The sequence below is a fragment of the Gasterosteus aculeatus genome, chromosome 16, assembly GCF_964276395.1.
Source record: "Gasterosteus aculeatus chromosome 16, fGasAcu3.hap1.1, whole genome shotgun sequence".
NCBI lineage: Eukaryota > Metazoa > Chordata > Actinopteri > Perciformes > Gasterosteidae > Gasterosteus > Gasterosteus aculeatus.
The window spans coordinates 19,709,630-19,737,129 of record NC_135704.1 but is presented as its reverse complement, the minus strand read 5'-3'; the positions used below and the strand labels follow the sequence as shown (position 1 = coordinate 19,737,129).

At 48.0% G+C, this 27,500-nt stretch overlaps 4 protein-coding genes across 11 annotated transcripts in view; 1 reads left to right on the top strand and 3 right to left on the bottom strand.

Annotated features, from left to right (window-relative positions):
* Positions 1-7,822, bottom strand: part of enox1 (ecto-NOX disulfide-thiol exchanger 1) — a 47,608-nt gene extending 39,786 nt beyond the window's left edge. The window contains exons 1-2 of one of the 5 annotated variants that reach the window (XM_078091045.1): positions 7,285-7,417; positions 6,429-6,521 (exon numbers count right to left, since the gene is read on the bottom strand). The gene's annotated coding sequence lies outside the window, so the exon portion shown is untranslated. Of the gene's footprint in view, positions 1-841; positions 863-4,549; positions 4,791-6,428; positions 6,539-7,284 lie in introns of those variants that run through there. The other 4 variants (XM_078091044.1, XM_078091046.1, XM_040200634.2 and 1 more) reach the window with 4 other exon arrangements.
* Positions 7,345-18,633, top strand: lacc1 (laccase (multicopper oxidoreductase) domain containing 1). Of its 3 annotated transcripts, XR_013453064.1 has the most exons (6): positions 7,345-7,863; positions 8,840-9,018; positions 9,237-9,402; positions 10,189-10,414; positions 11,800-12,021; positions 18,507-18,633. XR_013453064.1 is itself a non-coding variant. In XM_040200635.2 (5 exons), exons 1-5 carry the CDS (start codon positions 7,395-7,397, stop codon positions 11,960-11,962), a joined length of 1,203 nt encoding a protein of 400 aa, XP_040056569.2. In that variant the 3' UTR covers positions 11,963-12,347. The 3 variants fall into 3 exon arrangements, 1 of the variants encoding a protein (XP_040056569.2); XR_013453065.1 differs by lacking the exon at positions 18,507-18,633 and having other exon boundaries at positions 10,189-10,468; positions 11,800-12,744; XM_040200635.2 differs by lacking the exon at positions 18,507-18,633 and having other exon boundaries at positions 7,395-7,863; positions 11,800-12,347.
* On the bottom strand, positions 12,564-20,763 carry lmln (leishmanolysin-like (metallopeptidase M8 family)). The gene is made up of 16 exons (XM_040200633.2): positions 20,092-20,763; positions 19,492-19,595; positions 19,367-19,397; positions 18,921-19,003; positions 18,571-18,688; positions 17,433-17,611; positions 17,067-17,172; positions 16,894-16,988; positions 16,468-16,585; positions 15,296-15,403; positions 14,754-14,941; positions 14,526-14,658; positions 14,293-14,452; positions 14,097-14,227; positions 13,460-13,670; positions 12,564-13,217 (listed from the first exon to the last, which is right to left on the bottom strand). The coding sequence occupies exons 1-16, from the start codon at positions 20,206-20,208 to the stop codon at positions 13,123-13,125; spliced, it is 1,977 nt and encodes a 658-aa protein (XP_040056567.2). The 5' UTR covers positions 20,209-20,763; the 3' UTR covers positions 12,564-13,122.
* A 1,442-nt stretch (positions 20,764-22,205) lies between these two features.
* LOC120833504 (TGF-beta receptor type-2) overlaps positions 22,206-27,500 on the bottom strand; it is a 12,714-nt gene continuing 7,419 nt past the window's right edge. The window contains exons 3-9 of one of the 2 annotated variants that reach the window (XR_013453063.1): positions 26,992-27,203; positions 26,070-26,812; positions 25,649-25,786; positions 25,443-25,584; positions 24,930-25,057; positions 23,971-24,855; positions 22,206-23,478 (exon numbers count right to left, since the gene is read on the bottom strand). Coding sequence is in view for 1 of the 2 variants with exons in the window: in XM_040200632.2 (XP_040056566.2) it covers positions 24,514-24,855; positions 24,930-25,057; positions 25,443-25,584; positions 25,649-25,786; positions 26,070-26,812; positions 26,992-27,203 (1,705 nt within the window). In the remaining variant the exon portion in view is untranslated. Of the gene's footprint in view, positions 24,856-24,929; positions 25,058-25,442; positions 25,585-25,648; positions 25,787-26,069; positions 26,813-26,991; positions 27,204-27,500 lie in introns of both variants that reach the window. The other variant, XM_040200632.2, reaches the window with a different exon arrangement.

Sequence of the window (27,500 nt, the reverse complement as noted above, 5' to 3'; positions counted from 1 at the left end):
ATCAGTGAAGAAGAGTCCAGGTGCTGATGCTACAACGAACTTTAACCCCGTTTAAAATACTATAACGTAAAAGTGCTCATGCGTAACTGTTCTCTTACGGAGATACAACCTGCAGCAGAATGATGCATTCTGGGAGGTAGAGGAAGGTGTAACCTCTGATTCTACAGTCAGAGCATCATGAGTTAAAGCTGCATTCTCTGTAGTGACCAGCAGGGGGCGACTCCTCTGCTCCCATAGACGTCTATGAGGAAATGACTCTACTTCTCTGTAGTGACCAGCAGGGGGCGACTCCTCTGCTCCCATAGACGTCTATGAGAACATGACTCTACTTCTCTGTAGTGACCAGCAGGGGGCGACTCCTCTGCTCCCATAGACGTCTATGAGGAAATGACTCTACTTCTCTGTAGTGACCAGCAGGGGGCGACTCCTCTGCTCCCATAGACGTCTATGAGGAAATGACTCTACTTCTCTGTAGTGACCAGCAGGGGGCGACTCCTCTGCTCCCATAGAAGTCTATGAGGAAATGACTACTTCTCTGTAGTGACCAGCAGGGGGCGACTCCTCTGCTCCCATAGACGTCTATGAGGAAATGACTCTACTTCTCTCTGGATTTATTCCCTCAGTAAACATCGTAAACATGAGTTTATGGTCTCGGTCTCTAGTTTAAGTCTTCTTCAACACAACATGATGTTCATTTAGTCAAACAGAGCATATAGCAGAGGACGCTTTAGGGCGGGGCTACAGGCTGATTGACAGGTCTCTACCAGTGTACAGCGTCTTTACGTCCTCCTCAGTTCAGAAATGGTAACTTCCTGCTAGCTGGTTGAAAAAATCCACAAACCAATGGGACGAATCCCCATGACGACGTCCACTTCTTCTAAACAGTCCGTGGGTGAGGCATGTCAGAGAGATGCACCCTGGGAGGTGTAGTGTGGTGTGACATGTGGCTGCAGGGGACAGGAAGCTGTCCTACTGAATTCATCACAGGAACCATTAGAGCAGAAGAAGACGCTTGCAGAGCCATTACTGTCACACACACACACACACACTCACACACTCACACACTCACACACACACACACACACTCACACACACACACACACACTCACACACACACACACACACACACACACACTCACACACTCACACACACACACACACACTCACACACACACACACACACACACTCACACACACACACACACGCACACACACACACACACGCACACACACACACACACCATTGTGTGAATTAGAAAGCACTTCAGTCACAGCAGCTCTTCCCCTCCAGCTGCTCCTCTTCCTCCATCACACTGATGGGAACGTCTCCTTTGATGTGTTGCCACTCTGTGTGTGTGTGTGTGTGTCTGTGTGTGTGTGAGTGTGTGTGTGTGTGTGTGTGTGTGTGTGTGTGTCTGTGTGTGTGTGAGTGTGTGTGTGTGTGTGTGTGTGTGTCTGTGTGTGTGTCTGTGTGTGTGTGAGTGTGTGTGTGTGTGTGTGTGTGTGTGTGTGTGTGATCTGTTCAGTCGATCTACAGAAAATGTATCTTCTAAAGTGTGAAATTCTGGGTTTTTCTTTACATTTTGTGGTGAGACGTCGGCTACATTTCCTAATGAACTCGTCTTGAGATTATTCGTTCCTACAATTTGAAGACGGACTTGTTCGCCCTGAGTGAAGATCAGCAGATGGATCCACGATGAAGATCAGCGCCTGTGACGAGTTCACACTCAGGAAATAGTTGTGTGAAGGAAGAGGACTGATCCTACGCAGCAGTCGGCCAACCTGCAGTGACACAGTTAGACCTCAGACACCTGCAGCTTGTCGCCGACAACAACGACAACATGGTGACGACAACATGGTTTCGTTGTCGATGCCGATGGATTGATAACGTTGTCACATCGTCCATATTCACAGAGAACAAAGACGCCGTGTTTGTCTTCAAGTCTCTGGAACCAGAATAAAACGGGTTTCTGTGACGTTTGACTTCCGTCAGGAACCAGAGACACACACCCACACACAAGCCTTGGGGGGTCCGCCCGGCTAATGGAGTCCTGCGCTGGTCCAGCGCCCCCCCACCCCTCACACCACCACCACACCACCCCTCAGACCACCACCACACCACCCCCCCACCCCCACCAAGCAGCCGGAGCCGGGCTTCCATTAGCGCCTGGCTCGTGGGCGGCGGCTAATCGCATTACAGGAAACAAGAAGCCAGTCAGCCTCTGCAGAGTGACGGAGGCCTTTTTGTTTCCTCCAGTCACCCGGATGGAGGCGGGTGGAGGCGGGTGGAGGCGGGTGGAGGCGGGTAATGCCGACGCTGTGAGCCCCTCGGCTGCAGCAAGCAGAGGTCATCTGATCCGGACCGGCCTCGCGATGCCGGAGGGTGGGGGTTGGGTGGAGGTGTCAGACTGAGCTGCAGCTCAGAGTGAGACAGATGTTTGCCTGCCTCTGTATACTGATACTACTACTATGACTACTGATACTGCTATGACTACTGATACTACTATGACTACTGATACTACTGCTATGACTACTGATACTACTACTATGACTACTGATACTACTATGACTACTGATACTACTATGACTACTGATACTACTGCTATGACTACTGATACTACTATGACTACTGATACTACTGCTATGACTACTGATACTACTGCTATGACTACTGATACTACTATGACTACTGATACTGCTATGACTACTGATACTACTATGACTACTGATACTACTGCTATGACTACTGATACTACTGCTATGACTACTGATACTACTGCTATGACTACTGATACTACTATGACTACTGATACTACTGCTATGACTACTGATACTACTGCTATGACTACTGATACTGCTATGACTACTGATACTACTATGACTACTGATACTACTATGACTACTGATACTGCTATGACTACTGATACTACTACTATGACTACTGATACTGCTATGACTACTGATACTACTACTATGACTACTGATACTACTATGACTACTGATACTACTATGACTACTGATACTACTGCTATGACTACTGATACTACTACTATGACTACTGATACTACTATGACTACTGATACTACTATGACTACTGATACTACTGCTATGACTACTGATACTACTATGACTACTGATACTACTGCTATGACTACTGATACTACTGCTATGACTACTGATACTACTATGACTACTGATACTGCTATGACTACTGATACTACTATGACTACTGATACTACTGCTATGACTACTGATACTACTGCTATGACTACTGATACTACTATGACTACTGATACTACTGCTATGACTACTGATACTACTGCTATGACTACTGATACTGCTATGACTACTGATACTACTATGACTACTGATACTACTATGACTACTGATACTGCTATGACTACTGATACTACTGCTATGACTACTGATACTACTGCTATGACTACTGATACTACTTGTGCTTGGATAATACTGATAGTAGTAGTAGTAGTCTGACCGACTCTCTGTAACAGACTACTACTACTGCTGCTATTAACACTTATTAACCCGTGTTATTAATACTACTACTGTGAGGACTAATACTATGATTAACAGTAATGCTAATAATACTATTACTACATTTATTTATATATACTCTGCACTAGAACCCAAATTCTTCCGCTGCTTCTGAGGAGCGTCGGACCTTTAAGGGAAGTCGGGACGACGAAATAAGTTCTAGAAAGATCCAATCAGCTGATAACAAGCGATCACTGACAGAATGAGGCTGACGAGCAGAGTGACAGACAGCTGTCACTCACTGCATGACGCATCATCTCCTCACATAACACACGATGTAAAGAACATGTCAATCAGAACTTCACTTTTCTTCATCTTATAGATAATGATGACGCTCCTCTCTCCCTCAACAGTTTAGAGAAAATAAAGTGAGGGAAAATAAGTCAAACTTCTGCATGATGTCATCGGTGGACCTTCAATTAAATGAAGTTCCAGTTTTTAAATGTATGACTCATAAATCTTCCGTGTCCCATCTAATCGCTGCTGTTGTTGTTGTTGTTGTTGATGAAGCAGCAGGTGAGTAACAGCAGAGAACCGTGTGATGCTGAAGGGACACCAGCTGATCTGATCTGTCCTCTGTCCTCAGAGACGAGGATGTGTGAGACACTTTCCTGACACATGAGACACTTCACGCCTGTCCTTAGGAACGTGTACGAGCCGGACACTTTCCTGTCTGTCCCCAAAGACAAGTACGAGTGAGACACTTCATGTCCGTCCCCAGAGACAGGATACGTGAGACACACCTGTGAGTCCCCAGAGTAACGTGAGACACTTCCCACCTGTCCTCAGAGACGAGGACGCGTGAGACACTTTCCTGCGTGTCCTCTGTCCTCATAAATTGTCCTACATCATCAACACAGTCAAGCTTTCAGAAGAAGAGACGCGGCTCGTGGACGAGGAATCCGGTGCGTGAGACGGAACCGAGTCCCCGGTCACCGGGAGCCGCAGCGGGCGGAACATCGGACCCGCGGCGGGGACACGGAGCTCCTCTTACCGGTGTGGAGGCAGAAGATCCGCGCGATGCTCCGCGAGAGAATCCCGGTGCTCCTCCGGTGGAGCGCGCGCGCGTCCCCGAGACAGCGCCGTGCACGGCGCTCCGGCGGGTTCCGACCGAACGACGCTGCGCGAGGCGGAACCGGTGATCAATATTTGTGATCGGTGGTCAAAAGCGAACAAGAACATGTGTTCGTAGAGACACGTCTCGTGTCATCAGCTGAGACCGACTGTCCCTTTAAATATGTAAATGAGCGGATCGATCCCAGGGTCGGAATATCTGGTCAAGACTTAACGTCAATAAATCTAATCAGAAGAATTAACGTCAATAAATCTAGTATTAATATAATACCTCAATCAATCAATAACTATTGATTACATCAGGTGTGGGTTCTGTGATCAAATAAACGGTCCCAGTTTTTCTTTGCTGTCTCATTAATTCATGAATGTATCAAATACATTTCAGGTTCATTTGTTGAGTATTAATAATATTATCCTCAGAAAATAATGAAGCTAATAATGCACTAGTGCTGATTTATATATTTCTTCTCCTGGCAGCTTTTGTCCTCCATACAGCGGAACCACACAGGCCTGATCATTAATTAAGTCAATGACGTCTCCTCACTTTGACTTTTCCAGACGGATCATATGAAAAAACTGAGAGGCTGCATTAATATAAGTTGTTCTATATTAATATGCAGTTTGATTAATAACTATTCCATCAGTTTGGCTGCTTTAACTTAAAATTCAAAGATGATCAGTAGTCTGTAAATACTACAATACCCATGATGCACTGCTGTGGCCACACAAACGAATTTCCTCGTTAATTTACAGTAATCTACTGGCAGCCACATTTCCTGTATTCTACTGTAATTCTACAGCATACCTACTGTAAATTACAACAACAGCATAATACTGTAAAAAAACAACACAGTACAGTGCTGTATAGAAACAGCATTATACCGTTATTTTACTGTTCCTACCGTGATGCCCATGATCAGTTATTACATCACATCACACGTCATTTATCTGACGCTTTTATCCAAAGCGACTTACAACAAGAACATTTCAACCATCAGGACACAAACTCAGAAGAACAAGAAACAAGAAAGAGTGATTTCATAAAATAAGCCGATGTACAACTTGCTGTAGATAAGAACCATTATAAGTCCAATGTAAGTGCTGCAGGTAGTTAGTGTGTTAGTGGAGGTAGAGTCTGAAGAGGTGACGGCGAGCTGACGGCGAGCTGACGGCGAGCTGACGGCGAGGTGGAGCAGCTCACTGAGGGCTGAGCGTCTGCTCTCTGGCTCGGTCCACTTTGGTGGTCAGAAGCCATCTGTTGCCGTGTTACAGGAGGATGACTGTTACAGGTTTGACTCTGTGAATTGGTGCAATGTAAAAATAAAATAAGTCTTTCCATTTAATGTGATAATAAGAGGTAGACACGTGATGCAATGTGATTATACGATGCGAGTAGTGGGCGGAGTCAGACTCAACCGAAAAGCACTGAATACAGTAGTAAAAAAATATATTTTCTTCCAAAAACCGTTGCTATATTTAACAGTATTCCACTGTATTTCTACAGACTGTAAAGCCCTCTGAGGCAAATTTGTAACCTGCGATTTTGGGCTCTACAAAATAAAATGAATTGAATTGTTTACGAATAACAGTACGTTACTGTTGAGAATTACTCGTAATTTTATTAATTTTACAGTAATTTATTACAGTGCAAACACTCGTTACAGAATCCCCCTGAAAGCTAAATTGATATAGATCTATATATAGAGATCTATATATCTATTTATATATATATATATGTATACACACACACACAACAATTCAGGCAGTACATTATAGTGTGTACTTAGGCAGTAAAATACCTGATGTCCTACTGCATCGGGTCACATTCTGCAGTACAAAGTCCACTAAGGAGCCACAATCCTTTGCACGGCAAGGATTTGTAGATATATGTTCTGTACATAGAACAAGACACCGAGGATTAGGAAGGAGCGAAGGAGGGAAGGATGGAGGGAATAAGGGGTGGAAGAGAAGGAAGAGAAGGAAGGAGGGACTTGGCTCCTCTGAGGTGGTGAGAGCTGAGTATCTGGCGCCTCCTGGTGGAGAGAAACTATAACAGGTTCTGTAGTTCAACTAAATTATTTACAACACAGTTACACACACAAAGTAACTTAACACACACAAGCAGACACGCAAAGTAAGACAACAGACACACACAGAAACTATGAAAATCGATGGAATGATCCGGTGGTGAAAAGTACTTTGACTTAAGTACATGTCGGAGGTACATTATGTACTTATAGTGTACTTTACGGGTACATTATGTACTTACAGTGTACTTCACGGGTACATTATGTACTTACAGTGTACTTTACGGGTACATTATGTACTTACAGTGTACTTCACGGGTACATTATGTACTTACAGTGTACTTCACGGGTACATGATGTACTTATAGTGTACTTTACGGGTACATGATGTACTTGCAGTGTACTTCACGGGTACATTATGTACTTATAGTGTACTTTACGGGTACATGATGTACTCATAGTGTACTTTACGGGTACATGATGTACTTGCAGTGTACTTCACGGGTACATGATGTACTTATAGTGTACTTTACGGGTACATGATGTACTTGCAGTGTACTTCACGGGTACATTATGTACTTATAGTGTACTTTACGGGTACATGATGTACTTAGTGTACTTTACGCACATCAGGTGGAAGCTGCTCAGACGAGTTTCCATTGTGGGCGGGGCCGGGCTGCGCGGACCCGGAAGTGTCTCCCGGGTCTCTGGGCGGACAGCGGGTCGTGTGTCAGCGCGATGAGTGACGCGGTCCCGGTGGTCCTGATGGACCTGGTCCACGGCTGCGGTCCGGGCTGCACCGGCGCGCCTCCACCGGGGGACCCGGCTCGCGTCTTCTTGCTGTGCGGGGACTGTTCCCGGGACGACCTGCGTGGCGGGAGCGTGCACGTGCTGGACTCGGGGTCCACGGCGGACTGTTTGTTCCGGTTCAAGCGGACCCTGGACCGGATGGACGTGAGCTCGGTCCGGGTCTTCACCACCCCGCGGGGCCGGGACCGGCTGGCCCTCTACGTGCGGCGGCTCTTCACGGCCGTGTACACCTTTGATTACCGCGTGCACGCGCTTACCTGTGCGAGCTGCGCAGGTCCCGCCCACTCGGACCCACCTGGTGAAGCGGTCAGCGTGGAAGAAGAGGTGACGGCGCTCGTGCAGGGGCTGCCCGCACTGGGGGGAGGAGTCCGGGTTCTGACGTCATCCCTGATCCCAGGTTGGTTCCAAACAGAAAGAACATCGTTTAGTACGTTTTGATGTGACAACTTCAAAACTTATAGTTCATGTACATCTCTCTCTCTCTCTCTATAGATATATATATATAGATATGACTACATACAGTGTATATGTATATATATATCAGTTATTTCATGAAATTAAAAATACTAATGATAAAACAAATAAAAACACAGTAAGATATTTTCCCGTCCTTCTTCTTTTGGAGTCTGTTTTCTCGGCATTATGCTGCAAATGTAAATGAGATAAATCATGTTGTGCATAATAAGAGCGACTTACATAATCACAAAAAGCGACACACACATTTTATTTTACCTTCCGACTGAGTTGAAGCAGCATTACACTAATAATGTACCTCACCAGACTGTCATATAACTAACTTAATACATACCTTTCTTTTCAATAATTGATGGAAATTAAATAAAGCTAAAGAACTTCTAATCTAATTTATAGAACAGTAAAACTGCCTTTAAATTCTCTGCTGTCTGAATCTTCCTCCATTAAACGTGACAAACGTCAGTAAACATCTGGATAAGCTTTAAATCACGGATTTCGTGAGATTTTAGTTTGTTTATTTCTTATTTCTCTTTAACGTCGGACCAGTTGCAACGTAATGTTAATTTATCACCAAACAATGTGGGGGGGCGGGGCTTCGTCATCACCTGCTGGTCTGATGCTGCACCAGGCGGAGGAGGAGGCGGAGGAGGAGGAGGAGGCGGAGGAGGAGGAGGAGGAGGAGGCGGAGGAGGAGGAGGAGGAGGAGGATGTCGGGGCGGAATAACTATAAAAAAAATCCCCGTCAGATATCAAAACACATTTGGGGGTAATTGATGACAAACATTGTCATTTTTATTATCAGATATTGATGAGTGAACGCGCTGTTGTCACCCGGTGCTGGAGCACCACTGGGGGTCTACGTGTGCTCGTCACACACTGTCGTTCATCTCTCTCCTCAGAATGTTTCGGTCACGGCTTCAGCACTCGGACCGGCGGCGTGTCGCTCATCCCGACCCTCTCCTCCCTCAACCTGTTCAGCAGCAGCAGGAGGAGGGACGCCGAGGCCGTGGTGCAGGAGAACCGCCGCAGACTGGCTCTCCACGCCGGCTTCCACCCGCTCTCTCTGCGTCTGGTCAAGGTACCAGACTGCCACAAACATACAGCTTTACTTCCATCAGTATTACACGTTGTATGTACACAGTACTAGTATTTAAAGTAATAATGCATGTTTTGTGTGATGTGTGATTGAATCCTACTGGGATGTTTACTGAAGCGGAAAAACCAGCATCGCCGCTGGTCAAACCTGATGACATTTATCCTCATTACATTACTCATTATTGGACCCGTCTCCTGCAGGTGGAGCATGGCAGCCGTGTGTGGGTCGTGGGCCGGGCTGAGCCGGGGAGCTATGACGCCATGGTAACAGACCGCGCCGGCGTGGTGCTAGCGGCGCCGGGAGCAGACTGCATGCCGATCCTGTTCGCCGATCCCAGGTCAAAGGTCATCGGAGCCGCTCACGCAGGTGACAGCTTGGTCTGTTTACAGGGAATATCTAATATTTTATATTAATATATATTAATACTTGGGTGGGGGCCGGGAGGTGGGGGTCGTTGCGTTGGCGCGCTTTGTGCTCTCCTGTGTACAGACGCACACAGACGCACACAGACGCACACAGTCGCACACGGAGGGAAACACTGACTTAAATAAATGTGAATAGAAGCTAGATGGCTAACAAGCTACCGTAGCTACACGAGCAGTAAGCTATCAGGTACCGAAATCTGCGTCGCGTTTTGGTCCAGTAGATATGGGTCATATAGGAACCGGTACCAATATGGCACCGGTTCTTCTCGTTTCTATACATAAATGGCCTCTGCATGGACTCCATGTCCGATGTACATGTCAGCTCGGTTGGGATCAGTTTCTAACCCAATTCACAGGGTTTTATCCCGCTCTGGTTCTCAGGTGAGAGGTTGGTCTACTGACCCGAGGCAAACATCTGGCCTATAGACAGGAGGCTGAATCCTTTGTCTGCTGGTGTAGTAACGGTTTTGGTTATTGATTTTAGAAAGAGGGGGGGGGGTCTCCCCAGTGGTCAATGTGGGTCAACAGATCGTCCAGCCTCATGAAGTTAAACTGAAAGGACCCTGATGCAGTTGTTCTAGATAAGCTTTGGTGGCAAACGAGTTTCCCCAACAGGGATCAATGATGTTTTCTAATCTAATGCACAAGTAGCAGTAGATGGAAGTACTCACTTAGGGTACAAGTACATCACTGTAGTACCTAAATACCTGTACCTCGCTGTCCTCAGGCTGGAAGGGAACGCTGATGGGTGTAGCCATGGCGACGGTGGAGGCTATGGTGACGGAGTTCGGTTGCCGGGTGAGCGACATCATGGTTGCCATGGGGCCGTCGGTGGGAGCCTGTTGCTTCACGCTGGACAGACAGCAGGCGCAGGACTTCCTCCGGATCGACCGGGGCTGTGTCCCTGATCCAGAGTCAGCCCGACCCCACGTAGACCTCCGCCTGGCCAACAGGTAGAGGTCCTAACCGGGAGAGGACAATCACAATCAGAAACATTCATGTGCCAAGTATGTTGAACATTCAAGGACGTTGTCATGGTGGGTGGTGAATATGGAACAAAGGAGAATAATACGATTAAATCAACAATAGGTATAAAATAAGATATCAAATACAGATAAAAAAGATAAAGGGAACCAGCCAACAGATAGAGATACTATTGAAAGTGTCCGAATGTGTTTGTGAGTCAGTCAGTGGGGGACCGGCTCTGTTGATGAGCCCGACTGCCGACGGGAAGAAACTGTTGGTGTGGCGGGAGGTCGTAGTCCTGATGGACCTCAGCCTCCTGCCAGATGGAAGGGGCACAAACAGGTTTTGTCCGGGGTGAGAGGGGTCGGCCACGATCTTTTTAGCTGCTTCAGAGATCAGGAAGCAAACGAGTCCTGCAGGGACGGCAGATTGCAGCCGATCAGCCTCTCTGCAGAGCGGAGGACACGCTGCAGCCTGCCCTTGTCCTGAGTGACAGCGAGATCCTCCTTGTGGCAGTGGCAAGTGGGTGGCAACTTTGTGGCAGGCAGCGGCAATCGCCAGTAAATCAGTCGGCGTCACGACGGCACGCTGGGTGGGAGGAGCCAATTTTTCCCAGAAACAACTGTTATTTGTACGACAGGTCAGCTGCTGTAAATATTTAATTTTATTTAATTTTATTTAATTTTATTTGAGACACGTGAGCCCCCGTCTTCTTATTACAGAGGCTAATTTTAGGTTTGGACCGGCGGGTTCCGTGTAGGGGGTGGGGCTCTCAAGTTTGATGCCACCCACTTGCCACTGCCACAAGGAGGATCTCGGCCTTACTGCTTGTCCTTGGCTGTGGCTGCAGCGTACCAGACGCTGATGGAGGAGCAGAGGACGGACTCCATGATGGCCGTGTAGAAGTGGACCATCATCGTCTCTGGCAGGTTGAATTTCTTCAGCTGCCTCAGGAAGAACAACCTCTGCTGAGCCTTCTTGGTGATGGAGCTGATGTTCAGCTCCCACTTGAGGTCCTGGGTGATGATGGAGCCCAGGAAACGGAAGGAGTCCACAATAGTGATGGGGGAGTCACACAGGGTGATGGGGGAGGGTGGGGCTCTGCTCCTCCTGAAATCCACAACCATCTCCACTGTCTTTAGAGCGTTGAGCTCCAGGTTGTTCTGACTGCACCACGACACCAGATGGTCAGACTCCACCTGTAGGCGGACTCGTCCCCACCAGAGATCAGTCAATGAGGGTGGTGTCATCCGTTGCCGATAGGGGACATAATAGATCAGTATAATACATAGAGGACAGCAGACACGTATACTAGTCCTGCTGCCTGCACGTTGGACAGTAAAGTCTGATTCTACTGTGTCTCCTGTGACAGAGTCCTTCTGCAGAGAGGAGGCGTCCTCTCTGGACACATCCATGACCACAAGGAGATGCAACGCTGCACCTCCTGCCACCCTGAAGACTTCTTCTCACACGTCAGGGACGGACTAAACTTCGGCACCCAGGTGGGCTTCCTGTGGATCAGGGGGACGGACTGACAGCTGGACACATCTGGAGACACTTAGACATCTGCTGATTCCACTGTACTACTTTTAAGGTAAAGGAGCTCAGATATACTGTTACTGTTTTTATTTTCCCGTTGTGGCATTAGTACCACAGTGGACGGGTACCTGTGAAAAGATATTTCAGTGTTCTGAGTAATTCTCCCTCCATTGCTGTTCCATTACAACCGATTCAGTCATATCAAACATGTGACATGTTGAATATGATTTTATTTGAAGGACTTTACAAGTGAAACAACTTCAACCATTTTCATATTGTATTAGCTTTCTTTTCTATTACAATCCATAAAAGGCTCCAAAATAAAACCAAACTCCTCCATCAGGATCTAATAATTAAACTAAATTCTGTGTGTTAAATAAATATTTTGGGTATTTTCTTAAAGGAACAGTTCTATAACAATATGGACATATGTTGATACGCTTTGATCATTAAATATGTTGTTACATCTCGCCGTGTGGGCCCATGGAGAGGAGGCGGGGCTTCCGTGAGTGACATCATTTCCTGTCATAGAGAGGACACAACGTCTATCTCAATAACTGAAATATGAAACGTTCTCAGACAAAAGACACGGACGTCTCAGAGACCGAAGGCTTTTATTCTGAAAAACAATTGTCTCAAGGTGGGTTTTCAAAAAGCAGCCCTTTTTCTAAAATAATTTCCACCTGTAAACATTAAGCAGTTTGTTTATTTCCTGTTGACACGCAAGTCACATGATGAGAAACTTTCTCTTCAATAAATAAAAACTAAACCAGTGCAACGGGTTTGTCGGCTTCTCATATAAATATAATAATAAAAATACCACACAGCTGCTCAACAGGAAGTAACACGCTACAATGAAGAACCACAGAAGAAGAGTTTAACCCAAAGAAACAAACCTGAAAATTAGGGCAGCGTTTGAGTTGTTAGTCTGAGGTTCATCCTCAGGTGGAAGCTGCCGAGAGGCGAAGTGCCTGAGGACCGTAACATCATCACCATCTCCACCCGTTATCCGTTTTAACCTCACGTTGCAATGACTTGTGGGTAGTCCCCTTGGGCTGAGTCATATGGAAAGTGTTCATAAGGGGCTCAAAACGTCTGCCAGAGAGCCTCAAACAACCTCAGTCAGTGGGGGGCCGGGGGGCCCTCGTGTGGTTCATCAGCTGCAGAGCAGCAGGCCGGCCAGCAGGGGGAGCAGGTGGAGCACCAGGAGCCAGAGAGTGAAGACCGGACCCTGAGAGCTGGAGCAGGGGTCTGCAACGGAATGTCATGTGATTGTTCCCCTTTCTAATAGCGTTCTAATGCCACTAATAAAATAATACTTATGGAAAAATCTACTTTTATTTTATATAATCATTATTTTTACTCCTAAGAAAAAGACAATAGTACAAATACTAGTATTTAGCTTTACTACCCATATATATATTCATATTATATTTAACAAATATGGCATTTTGTCCTCTGTATTGATAAAAAAGAAGTCACTCAGCACCGACCAATGGGGTGGCTCCTGGAGGCGTTGGTGGGCGGGAGCTGGTGGGGGAGGGGGCAGTCGTCACAGAAGTGGGAGCAGGGGGGGCAGACGAGGACGCCGTTGTAGACCCAGTCGTTGACTCGCACGCTGACGCTCAGCTGCTGACCGCTCTGCGCGCACAGGAACGACTGATCCTGGACCAGCACCTCCAGGCCCCGGGACGAGCAGCGCACCTGGGGGGCCACAGAAACTTTATCCACAAGCACACAGACAACTCATCAGTTATAGAGTTAAATCTTTATCGACAACCACAGTGAATGGAAGCTTGATCCAAACAGCATTTACACATTACACAGCTGGCCAGCTAGCTCGCAACTGGCTGGCGAGTTAGCTTGTTAGCTCGTTAGCTCGTAAGCTGCTAGTGTTGCCACCAGATGCTCGACAGAAGATTAATGGTTTTCTGATCTAACGGAACTAACGTCGGGTTTTCCAAAACCACAAACCCTCCAAACAGACCGGCTCCTCTGTTGGGCTCGTAGCTGCGGGCGCTAATAACGGCGTAATACTGGTACGACCGTGGGAGAGATTCATGCGTACGGACATCTTACCGTCTGAGCCGCTGCGATAGCAGAGGGGTCGAAAAAGCTTTATCGACACACCTGGTAGCAGCCGGAGCCCCAGTCAGGGTACGTCATCCTCCTGGTGCACTGCTCCATGGTGAAGGCCGACTTCTGGTACACGCACACCGAGTCGGGTCCGTACTGCTCCGCCCCGTAGTTCCTCCTCCAGTCTGAACACACACACACACGTCACACGCGTGTTTCTCACACACACACACAGGTAAGAAGGGGTCACCTGGCTGGTTCTCAGGCACCCTGCAGTACGAGTTCCTCTGGTATTCTCCACTCAGGTGCCAGCTGAACTCCTGACTGAAGGGACAGAAGTCAGCGATCTCCACGGCCCCCCCGAACATGGCCACCTGGTCCGGGGACACGTCAGGGATCCTATCAAAGTACTGAGAGGACACGGGGGACACGTCAGGCATGTCTGACTGCAGCACGTGTGTAGTGTGTGTAGTAAGTGTGTACCTGGTACTCGTGTGGCAGCTCCTGTTGGTACTTCTGCAGGTTGCAGACGGCCACAGCCAGCTGGTCCTGTCTGCAGGTGAGCTGCAGAGGAGACGCTCGCACTGTGTCACAGTACGGAGTCACCGCGTGGCGCCTGCACACGCACACGCACGTCAGAACAATCTCCTTCAGGTTGCACAAGTGTATCAATGTCTCACTGATCAGCACATTGATCAGATCATTGATCACCTCTGTCTCTGCCGCTCCATCCAGAACTTGCAGCTCTTCATGACGAAGTCACAGCCGAGGCCTCGGCCCCACTCCAGCCTCTCAGCCAGGGCGTAGTCCGCCCAGTACCAGCCGCTGTCCTCCATCAGGGCCAGGGTCAGCCTGGAGAACACCCGGTTCTGAGTGTGGGAGCCCGTCATGGCCTCGTTCTAGAAGGGGAGACGTTCAGGGAGGAGGAGTCAGAGAGGAGGCGGAGACGTTCAGAGTGGAGGGGGGGGGGGGGGGGGGGGGGAGAGTCAGAGAGGAGGGGGAGACGTTCAGAGAGGAGGGGGAGGAGGAGTCAGAGAGAAGCGGGAGGAGGAGTCAGAGAGGAGGCGGAGACGTTCAGAGTGGAGGGGGGGGGGGGGGGGGGGAGAGTCAGAGAGGAGGGGGAGACGTTCAGAGAGGAGGGGGAGGAGGAGTCAGAGAGAAGCGGGAGGAGGAGTCAGAGAGGAGGCGGAGACGTTCAGAGTGGAGGGGGAGGAGGAGTCAGAGAGGAGGGGGAGGAGTCAGAGAGGGTTTACCTCCAGCAGCCTCTTCTCCCAGTGGTTGAGCTCGGTCCCCATCCCGCCCTGGTTCTCCAGCTCCATGCCCTCCAGGATGGGACAGCTGAAATGTCTCCTGGCCTCCTCCTGGAGGAGAGGAGGAGCAAATGGGTCCTCACATTGTGTGTTAAAGGAAACATTCACAGTAGCCCCGCAAATGAACATCATCTGTACTGAAGAAGACCTGAAACTAGAGACTGAGACCATAAACTCATGTTTTTTAAATGTTCACTGTGGGAATAAATCAAGTCATTTCCTCATAGACGTCTATGGGAGCAGAGGAGTCGCCCCCTGCTGATCACTACAGAGAAGTAGAGTCATTTCCTCATAGACGTCTATGGGAGCAGAGGAGTCGCCCCCTGCTGGTCACTACAGAGAAGTAGAGTCATTTCCTCATAGACGTCTATGGGAGCAGAGGAGTCGCCCCCTGCTGATCACTACAGAGAAGTAGAGTCATTTCCTCATAGACGTCTATGGGAGCAGAGGAGTCGCCCCCTGCTGGTCACTACAGAGAAGTAGAGTCATTTCCTCATAGACGTCTATGGGAGCAGAGGAGTCGCCCCCTGCTGGTCACTACAGAGAAGTAGAGTCATTTCCTCATAGACGTCTATGGGAGCAGAGGAGTCGCCCCCTGCTGGTCACTACAGAGAAGTAGAGTCATTTCCTCATAGACGTCTATGGGAGCAGAGGAGTCGCCCCCTGCTGGTCACTACAGAGAAGTAGAGTCATTTCCTCATAGACGTCTATGGGAGCAGAGGAGTCGCCCCCTGCTGGTCACTACAGAGAAGTAGAGTCATTTCCTCATAGACGTCTATGGGAGCAGAGGAGTCGCCCCCTGCTGGTCACTACAGAGAAGTAGAGTCATTTCCTCATAGACGTCTATGGGAGCAGAGGAGTCGCCCCCTGCTGGTCACTACAGAGAAGTAGAGTCATTTCCTCATAGACGTCTATGGGAGCAGAGGAGTCGCCCCCTCAGGTGGAGGTGAGCAACGCGTTTTAGCTGCGAGGTGAAGAGCTCAGTGTTGTAGTCTGTGATACGCAGCTAAACGCCGTACAGCCGCTAACAAAAGCGTGAGGAGACGTAACAACAACCCTAACTACAGCGATCCCGCCTACTGACGGACGCCGCCCGTCACACACAGTATACTCACCACCACTCGGGGAGTGACGAGGACGTGGACTTGGTGTCGGACCATCACTCCTCCTCTGATGTCCCACAGCCGGCTGACAGTCCGGATCACCGCCTCGCTCCACTGGTACAGACCCAGACTGACACACACACACACACACACACACACACACACACAGAAACATGAAGACAATACTTGTACTACTATTAAACAATAAAAAGAAAGGATGGAAAACTTGGAAAAAGTGCAGAGTCAGTGAGATGTGCAGATGAGGAGGAGGAGGAGGAGGAGGACCTGTCACAGATATGGATGAAGAGGAGGAGGACCGGTCACAGACACACAGATGAGGAGGAGGAGGAGGAGGACCGGTCACAGACACACGGATGAGGAGGAGGAGGAGGACCGGTCACAGACACACAGATGAGGAGGAGGAGGAGAGCCAGTCACCTCTCGTTGAAGGCCGGCAGGCCGCTGGTGAAGCGAGGAGTCAGAGGGTTTCCCTCGTCGTCGTGGTAGAAGGCAAACAGACCGGCGGAGAATCCCTGAGGAGGAAAACGGAGCGCAGGTCCGACTTCAGAGACCATCCAGTGTCTGGAGCAGCAGCAGCTAGCGTCACTCACCAGTGCGTGGATGACCTCGTGCTTCACGGTGGAGAGCATCCCTTCAAACTCCTGCGGCTGGGAGGAGATCATGGCGGGGCACAGGTTGGCGTAGCCGGCGATTGGCCTGAGGGACACAGGTGGAGGTCACGGGACATGTCCAGGGGACGATGCTAAGCTACAGATCAAACGCTGTTTGCATATTACCAGTATTATGTGTCATTAGTATTAAAGGGACAACGGTGGAATCGATCCTTCTGCTGATATTTACTCACATGATCACTTCCTGTCTCTAACATCTAAAAATGACAACCCGTAGCTGCATAAACAGTGATGATGTCATCGTTACCAAGGCGATGGCCACCTTTGGTCAATGATTAAACCCACCTGTCTAGCTCCGCCTCCAGCTGGCAGTAGGCGGCGTAGGCCACGATGTTCTCTTGCCCGCAGCGCTCCGTCGGAACGCCGCTGACGTAAAGCACGAAGTCGGCCCCTTGGACCCCCGGGCCATCCGGGGGCCCCAAGGGGCCGCAGGACTTCCCCGAGGCACTGCACACCTTGCATTGCTAGAGGGGGGGCAAGAGAATTTATAACATAAGGATACAAACAAGAAACGGCAAAGTTACATTTTTCTGTTTGTTTAGTTTGTAGCGAATCACTAATTTACAACACGTGTCCACAGGAGGCTTTTTTTAAAGGGAAAAAACGAATGTAGACTCGGTACAATTGCACCTGCAGGAGTGTTGAGAACAACGGGGCTTCTCTTTTAACCAGGGTTACTTAATAATGCCTCTATTAGAAACACCAACATTGGGTTGCATTGTCAGTCGTGTCAATAGACAGTTTTGCTCCTTGAACAGAAGACTGATTTTCCAGAAGACGTTGTGCGTTCACTCATTCATCGTGTTTAGTGTCTGGTTGCAGTTGTTAGTGAGGCGTGTGCCCAGGTCGTGATGCAGTAGGATGGCTGTGATGTATCGTGGCGTGCAGGCAGAGCTCGGCTGAACAGCAGAGAGCTTCTAAGAATGTGAAGCAATTAAGATTTGAAAGAAAGAAATATGTACAAATAAAGCCAAATAATACAGAAAATGTGCAATGTGTAACTCTATGAATATTTAGTCCAATTATTATGCTTCACTGTTAATGTCAACCTGTTTTTATTTTTTAAAGCAGCAGTTTGATTTGGTTTGTTTTTCATCACCTGAACATCCGGCTGGTCCTTCCTGACCTGCATGTGGTCTATTAAAATACACTTTATGGTATTCTTGTCTTCACAAAGAATAGGTTTCAAATCAACAATCTAATACATGGATACGTTTGTTTGCAATCACTAGGTTTAATAAAACATGTGGGACAAAATAAACAGATGAAAGCAGCAGTGGTTTTGTTGGTTCTAAATTGTAGCTTCCAGCTGGTTTTTAAGTCCTCTAGCTTCACAAAAACGCCGCTTGTATTTTGAAGGCACCCAGACGGAAGCGTTACTCGGTTGTCCTGGTGACGGAGGGACGGAGTGGCCCTTCCTGACCTGCAGGTGGTGCTGTGGCACAACGACCGGGCCGCACCGCGTCACCTCAGCACAGGCGTCCTGGCAGTAGCGGTGGGGGTCGTCCCTCTTCCTCAGGTACTGGTTGGTGGCACATTGTCTGCCAGAGACCATGATGTCAATGAAGCGTGTGTGACTGAGGTAAACAACAACACAACCAATACACACATATCCACATTCTAATGGAAATACACGTTTTTGAACGTATATAAACATATTTTAGGGTATATATATATATTTTTCCCTGAAGAGGAAGGCTGCCTCCACACATCTGGATGCTGAGTGAGTCCAGCTGTGGCTCAGAGGACAAACATGTGGACGGGTTCACAGACCTGCTGAGCAGCACCGGACCGACCCGCCGCCTCACCCTGAAGGCCCTCTGCAGGAAGTCGATGGCCTGAGGGAAGAGCTCATCCTGAGGAAACACACACGACATCACTGTTGTCTGGACGCACAAACGAGGTGGCGCTCAAAACCAATTTTTTTGTGGAATTTAATTTAGAAGTACAATAAATATAGAATTCTTTTAAACAGGAAAAATGAAGGGATCATAGTCTATTTCTCCGTTTGTCTACAGAGTTATCATTAGATAATACCTCATTAGCAGATCATTAAAATGGCACGTCTCCCCTAACGATGGCGTCTGTGAGAAAGCTGTAAAAGCTCCCCAGATACTTTATATTCCGGTGTAGACGCGTCACCAAGCACGCGGTGTCGCCCGAACTGTAGTCTGCGGAATCCAGAAAGCTCAGAACCAAAGTGCTGCAGACCTGCTCACCTTCACGAGCCTCCTCCGGTCCGCAGGGAGCCTGTGGAGACACCAGACCTCAGAGACATCGAGGCAGACTAAACCCCTGAGACACAGAGACAGGCGGACACGTTGAAGCGTCCCGCGGTACTGACCGGTCAACGCTGTGGTCGTAGATGATCTTTATCTTCAGCTGAAGGGCGTCGGTGGGGCTCCTCTTCATCAGCCGCTCAGGCCTCAGGTGCACATGGTGGACCACCTAGAAGTTCATAAGGAGAGAATTCAAGAGGCGAAAGTGGATTTTTTTATATTTGGGATTTATTTGTGGGATTTCCTGATGTTTAGATCACTCACTTTGACACACATACATACTTTACGAATAGGGCCCTTTTACTTTGAAGAGACCCAGACGGAAGTGTTGTGTAGTTGTTGTTACTGGGGAAACATGTTGGTAACTCTACAGCTAATCTCATTTGGGCGGCTAGCTAGCTTTAAATGTTGCACACGAACACAAAGGTGTCACCATAAGACGCCTATTGGATGTCAAACAATACATTTCAATAAATACCCACACACGACAGTAAATATGTCACACATTGTAAAACTACAGTTACGTTACTTAGCCACAAGAGCCAACAGTTAGCATGCCAGCTAGCTCAACCCGTCCGCTGCCACAGTGCTGCTGCTGAGCTAAGCTAGCCAGGTTTTAGGTTAGCTTAAGGGCTAATCAGCGCAGCATCAAAACCGAGGCTCACCTCGTCGGGAGACGGGACTCGGTGTCTACACGTCCCGTGGCAGCTCACTAGCACCAACAGGACGGAGAGGACAAGGACAGGGCCGAGAAACTGGCACACGGAGGGCCTCGGCTCCATCCTCCGACCGGCCCCGAGAGCCAAACACGGCGAGCCGCTATCAACAGAACCTCCGCAGGTCTGGTCCCCTCGGGGCTCCTTTCGTTCATCGCTCGCAGGATGAATCAGAACATGTTGGCGATTCCGCAAAATAAACGTATCCAGCAGTTAAATCTGAGGACACGCGAGGAAAACACTGGCCGGTTATACGGAGGAATGTAACGTCACGCCGGACAGCCGGTTTGTTGCTCGGTGTCACCTGAGTGGAGATGACCGGTGCTTCGAAGATCCTTTCTTAACAAGATGAGTCACTCCGCGGAGCGGCGAACGGCCGAACTGCAAAGATCGTCTAATGACAACCAGAGTGTTTCTGCTACCAAACGACTTCCCGTTGACGGTGATTCGGCTGTACACAGTAGGAATGTATTTAATGTGACAGACTGTCTCGTGTTTAGTGTTTTGCATTTGAGATGGTTTGTCCCTTCAAGGTGAACGACGCGTCTACTGCGACTCCGTTTTTCAGTGCATCATCCACGAACCCAGGACGCTCTGTTACATTAAGATCAAAAACCGTGTACATTTGAACAGTTTAGGGTTTTTAAATATTCGATGAAATATAATCAAATACAATTATTATAGGGATAAGAAACGTTTTTGTTATCAGAGTGATGAGTGTATTTAAGTTGTGCAAATGCGAGTAAATGTAATTGGCTATTGACTGCTATAAAAATCATTCTAAATCATTCAAAACTAATATATATATATATATATATATATGAATATCGTATATATATATATCGTATATATATATATATATATATATATATATATATATATATATATATATATATATATATATATATATATATATATATATATATATATATATATATATATATATATATATATATAGGCTAAATATGGTACAATGTAACTGAGTTAGAACTCCACATTTGAGGTTCTTGTATTTTACTTGTAAGTACTTTCTACTTCTCTACATTTGTGCTGCAGTACTTTTTAATCCAGGATTTTCAGATGTAATAATACACTGTTTTACTTGATGTAACTGCAGTCAGCCTCTGGATGCAGTACTTTTCACATTACCAGGGCCTTTACTACAGTAACTAACGTTAGCTCAATGCGTCCTCCACTTCCGGTTCCCACGGTGACGTCACGGAGCGACGGGTTGATGCGATTATCTGTGGAAGCGGAGCAGACTGATTGGCTTCATCCTTTGATGTCACACTTCGCTAATCGAGTTAGTGGCGGTTCGGAGATGCACACAGGTTCAGTGTGACCAGACAAACACTTTGTGAGCCGCGGCACATGTTTGCCGCTCTGGTTTTTCATAAATTAAAAGAATTATTGGCACATCTTTTTTTGAGCAGAAGGCATTAACCAGGAAGTAGGAGATGGTTAGCTTAGCTTAGCATAAAGCCTGGACACAGCTAGCCAGATTCTCTTGATTGTCTGAAGATGTGAAGGCTCTCTGTGGTCCTGATGTCTTCACAGACCTCCTTCCACCATTTAGGAGCAGGACAGCAGAGAGTGGAGATCTAGTCGAGTGTTTTGCTCTCAGTGAGGAGGAACAAGCAGTTTATCACATGCAGAGCGGAGAGGTCAGAGGTCGGGGTGTCGGGTTTAAATATAATGAAATAAGATATTTAATTCATCTACCCAGCAGTAAATAAAGTTAATAAAATGAGCTAAACTTTTATCACATTAACACAAATACTAATGATTAAAAAAGAATATTATTTGGCATAATGAGTACTTTTACATTCAGCATGTTGTATAAGTTCATTTTCATGATAATATTATGGTTTACTTAAAATATGATCGTAAACACAGGACTTGTACTTGTTTCAAAGTATTTCTACACTGTCGTTTTAGTACTTTTAATACATTTGACTGAATATTACCCGTAAAATACATTTGATGCTTTGACATCAAATGTCAGGACCTGATGTACAAATGAAGTATAAATAATAATAATGAAGCACTGAGACGATCACTGCTCAATGACACAAAATACTTTATTACAAAACAAATGTGGAGATGCTTAAGTGGTTTTCGGTATTTGTGTTTCAAAACAAAAATGTATTTATCATCATTGGGATTCCTTTAGTGTTATCTTGTCATATTAATTGTAAATTTCGAAATTGTTGAATTTCCATAACAGGTTTAGTTCTTTAAATAACTTTATGTCCAGTTTTTTCATACGAGTAGATTATAGATTATAATCCCACTAAAACAACAACACAACAGAGGCCAGCTCCCAAAACATTTAACGTTACAACACTTAAAATACATAAATGCTTGTATCTCTGCCAGCAGAACTATCAGTTAGCATTTGCCTCCCTGGTACAATCAGCTGTAGACTAGCTGTTAGCATGAGCCTCCCTGTTCCTTTAACCTGTTAACTAGCCGTTAGCATTAGCACGTCTCAAGTCTTCAAGAAAACTTGGAGTGACATCTTGTGAGTGACGCAATGGTCGACGGGTTTCCTGTTTTATCACCTGTTGACTAGCTGTTAGCATTAGCATTCCTGTTCTTATTATCTGTTGACTAGCTGTTAGCATTAGCATTCTTGTTCTTATTACCGATTGTTGCCTCCCATCCCTTAAAATACGGAATCGTCTCGTATTTGAGAACAAAATAGGGACGAGATTTGTCCCATATTTTCCGAGATGTCTTCAATGCAGCATCCCATGCGAATGAATCCTACCCGACTTCTGGGAAGACTATTCTCCTATTCTGCCTCTGATAAAACTCGCTGCCATCGTTGGTTTGATTCGTCGTGAACCTGAAACAAACCAATCAGAGTCAGAGGAGGGCGGATCTCTTGGCGGATGCAGCTCCAGATACCTCTCTGAAGCAAAAGCGGAAGCGGATTATCTGTGGACGAGCTGTAGCATTAGCCTTCCTGTCTGTATCATCTGTGGACTAGCTGTAGCATTAGCCTTCCTGTCTGTATCATCTGTGGACGAGCTGTAGCATTAGCCTTCCTGTCTGTATCATCTGTGGACGAGCTGTAGCATTAGCCTTCCTGTCTGTATCATCTGTGGACGAGCTGTAGCATTAGCCTTCCTGTCTGTATCATCTGTGGACGAGCTGTAGCATTAGCCTTCCTGTCTGTATTATCTGTGGACGAGCTGTAGCATTAGCCTTCCTGTCTGTATCATCTGTGGACCAGCTGTAGCATTAGCCTTCCTGTCTGTATCATCTGTGGACGAGCTGTAGCATTAGCCTTCCTGTCTGTATCATCTGTGGACGAGCTGTAGCATTAGCCTTCCTGTCTGTATCATCTGTGGACGAGCTGTAGCATTAGCCTTCCTGTCTGTATCATCTGTGGACGAGCTGTAGCATTAGCCTTCCTGTCTGTATCATCTGTGGACGAGCTGTAGCATTAGCCTTCCTGTTTGTATTATCTGTGGACGAGCTGTAGCATTAGCCTTCCTGTCTGTATCATCTGTGGACGAGCTGTAGCATTAGCCTTCCTGTCTGTATTATCTGTGGACGAGCTGTAGCATTAGCCTTCCTGTCTGTATCATCTGTGGACGAGCTGTAGCATTAGCCTTCCTGTCTGTATCATCTGTGGGCGAGCTGTAGCATTAGCCTTCCTGTTTGTATTATCTGTGGACTAGCTGTAGCATTAGCCTTCCTGTCTGTATTATCTGTGGACGAGCTGTAGCATTAGCCTTCCTGTCTGTATCATCTGTGGACGAGCTGTAGCATTAGCCTTCCTGTCTGTATAATCTGTGGACGAGTTGTAGCATTAACCTTCCTGTCTGTATCATCTGTGGACTAGCTGTAGCATTAGCCTTCCTGTCTGTATTATCTGTGGACTAGCTGTAGCATTAGCTTTTCTGTTCCTATCACCTGTTGACTATCCATCAGCATCAGTGTTCCTAAAAGACTTCCATGTCTTCCTGTTGCTATCACCTGTTGACTAGCTGTTAGCATTAGCCTCCCTTTTCCTGTCATCTGTTGACTAGCTGTTAGCATTAGCTTTCTTGATCATCACCTGTTGGCTATCATGTAAACTGTCAGATTTAGCCTTTCTCTTTCATCACTAGTTGATAATCTGTTAGCATTAGCCTTCCCGTTCCAATCATGTGTTGGTAACCTGTTAGCATTAGCCTTCCCGTTCCCGTGACCTGTTGGTAAGCTGTTAGCATTAGCCTTGCTGCTGTACATTACATTGTGAGTGTCAGTCTCTTCGCTATCAGCTGCTAAAGTCACTAACATTTGTTGTTAAAACAAGATAAGCGTGTAAACGCGGCAGGAGGCCGGAGGGCTCGTAGCGCGGGACCACAGTGGCGCTCACATGGTAGAGCTGGTGTGAAGGAGTGAATCGTGGGATACCTCGGAGCCACTTGTCTTTGAGTCCTGCTGGGCCATGTGGAGAGGCTGAAGGGAGGAAGCAGCAGAGGAGATGGAAGGACTCTGGTTACCGTCTGGCGTCTCTGAGTCCTTTACTCTGTCTCCTCCCTCTTCTCTATCAGTGCCTCGCCTCGGCTCCTGCTCCTCCTCCTCCTCCTCCTCCGCCTGCTCCTCCTCCGCCTGCAGCACGTTGAAACGCTCCACCACGCAGTGAGCCGTCAGCCGGGCTTCGGGGTCGTGATCCCAGCACTCTGTGACGGTGGAGCAGAAGACGTCCATCCCCTGGGGGACAGAAGACTGCAGGTCAGACAGCCGAACATCTCAGAAAGATGTGTGGTGCAGGTGAAAGTCCTGACCCGGTGCTGCGTCCACGCTGACGGGATGTCGGGCCGTCCTCGGTCCCTCAGCACCAAGTCCCTCATGCTGTCCACGCAGGGCTGCTCGCAGACCCGAGAGCCAAACGCCGGCTCGTAGCCCTTCACCTCTGACTCACAGAAAGTCCTACGTTAAGGCTTTCAAATGGCTGCAGGAACGGATGTGTTTCAACATTCAAGCGTAGTATACAGGTACACTGTACACTACCTGTATTCCACCAGCAAATTAATTGACCAAAGTTATTGTCATTCAACCTGAGGGGACCATGAATTTCTGTTCATAACATCAAGGCAACACAACAATATGAAACTGTTGGTGGATAATAGTCATCAGATTGTGAAACTCTGACTGGCTGGTGGAACCACAGATGGCATCAAGATCCATCATGCGTAGACCATGAATGGCTCACACAACGTTGGACAACAGACCCACAAAAGAAACAACTATTCTCCAGACCTCAAGCCGAACCACAAAGAACCGTCTCCGTCTCGTACCTCCGATGGCGAGGCAGCGGGAGGCCATCTCCCAGTGCACCAGAGCCATGGAGTAAACATCCATTTGCTTGAAGGACTCGAGGTCCTCCAGGTTCACTCTGGATTCCAGAACCTCAGGGGCCATGTAGCGAGCCGTCCCCACCTGGACAACATAGAGGAGATGTCCAAAGTGTTCGATCGGTAAATTCAACCACTCCTCAGTTTACCTGTCCGCTGTTGGCGTAGTCGTCCACGGTGAGGGAAAGGTCCAGTCGTAGCGCCAGACCGAAGTCACACAGGGCGCATTCCCTCCTATTTTTCACCACAATGTTACTACTCTTTAGGTCCCGGTGGGCTATCGGCACCTACGGCAACACCAAGAGATGAGCAAGAAACTGAATCCATCTGGTGACGGTTAATCTGAAAGCTCCCAGGGGGGGATTGTTGGAGTGGTTGCAAAACAGTTTCAAGATGCGGGGACCAAAATGCCAAAAACTCAGGGTTTCAGTGGAGGCTGGAGTAAGTAGTCAGATCTGTGTGCTCTTAGTTTACTTCACATGAAGATATTGTGTGGAAGGTAAGACGTGCTGAAATAGGGAGATATGATGAGGGTCAGAAGAACCTTTTAGAGATTGTAGACCGACTCACCTTTGGTATCCCACTGGGTGTTGTGTCGCTATGTAGATGAGCTAACCCTCTGGCAATGCTGGCAGCCATAGCAACCATCTCCTCCCAGCCCAGTATGTTGACCGTGAGGAAGTCCTGCAGGTTCCCGAGGCCGTGGTAGGCGAGGACTAGCCAGTACTTCCCGAGGGCGTGGCCGGGAAGGCTCCTGTGATCGGCAGCGAGGAACCGAACCACGTTCTCGTGCTCCAGTTTGGGGTCAGAGATGATGGAGCACTCGTTTCTCCACGAAACGTACTCCACGCTCGGAAACACCTTCACCGCCACTGTTTCGTAGGTGTTCACTCCCGCCTTTTCGCCCTGCACCAGGCGCGCCCTCCACACTTCAGCAAAGCGCCCCTTCCCCACCAGGACCTCCAGCTTGATTGGCAAGGGGTCATTCAACTGGCCCTGACGATCTGTCATGTGACCCATGATCCCGTTGTTGAGAGACAGCACTTTGCCATTAGACTCCGCCCCCTCTGCTCCGGGACCCCTCAAACCTTCTCCCCTATCCCCCAGACCCCCGTGCGGCAGGTCGAAAGCCTGGTAGAGCTCCGTGGTGTGATTGGTGGACCAGGGGGGGCGTGCAGGAGGGCCGGGTTTGTCGGGACGTCGTATGCGGTAGAAGTAGAAAGCTACCGCGGCAACTATGGCAACCAGGACGGGCGGCACCAGGCTGACCACCACCACTGGAATTACGTCCTTACTGTGCACCTTGGAGAACCCTGCAGGAGCAGAGATGAAACCAACATCTACTCATCGGTCCATACAAAACATTATCCACTGAAACGGCTGTGTCATCAACCGATCCATCACTCATGCGTTCATCCTTCACTCCACCCATCTACTCATCCCTCCACCTGCTCATTTATCCCCCCACCCGCCAATGTATTCATGTGTTCACCATTGGCTCCCTTGTCGAAGATGAGCTTGTCATTGCACTCCTGCTCTCCGTCACAGCCGCACACCATCAGGTCTCCATCCTCCGCCGGCTGTGGGACCATGTGACACTCGGCGGTGGTGAAGTTCAGCAGCAGCTCCGGGTCGACGCCCTCGAGTGGCAGGGTGGGGTTGTGACACATGGTGTGCACCGTCATGGTGTCGTTGTTCTTTCTCCTGGGGGACAAACGAAGGCTTCTTGAGTGATAATTGGATACAAGCACATCGAGTGATCTGTGCGGCCGAAGGAGATCAATGTGCATAATTATCAGGCAGCTTCTTTTTTATCAAGCAAAATGGGCCAAAAAAGAGATCTGACTCTATTTCAGAGGAACGCGGCACTGTTGAAGATGTCGGCGTGATCACAGAACAATCAAACGTTTTGTGGCAAATAGTCAAAAGGGTCACAAGTGACGTGTGGAGAAAAAAGAGGCCAATGACCTTCTTGTTGCTGGATCAGTACCTGGCACAGAG

Coding starts and splice junctions, on each gene's coding strand:
- lacc1 (XM_040200635.2), top strand. CDS start 7,395: ATGAGTGACGCGGTCCCGGTGGTCCTGATGGACCTGGTCCACGGCTGC. Junction 9,019..9,236: donor TCTCTCTGCGTCTGGTCAAG/GTACCAGACTGC, acceptor CGTCTCCTGCAG/GTGGAGCATGGCAGCCGTGT. Junction 10,415..11,799: donor GACCTCCGCCTGGCCAACAG/GTAGAGGTCCTA, acceptor CTCCTGTGACAG/AGTCCTTCTGCAGAGAGGAG.
- lmln (XM_040200633.2), bottom strand. CDS start 20,208: ATGGAGCCGAGGCCCTCCGTGTGCCAGTTTCTCGGCCCTGTCCTTGTC. Junction 19,398..19,491: donor TACGACCACAGCGTTGACCG/GTCAGTACCGCG, acceptor GTGTCTCCACAG/GCTCCCTGCGGACCGGAGGA. Junction 13,218..13,459: donor CTCCAGGAGCCACCCCATTG/GTCGGTGCTGAG, acceptor ATTCCGTTGCAG/ACCCCTGCTCCAGCTCTCAG.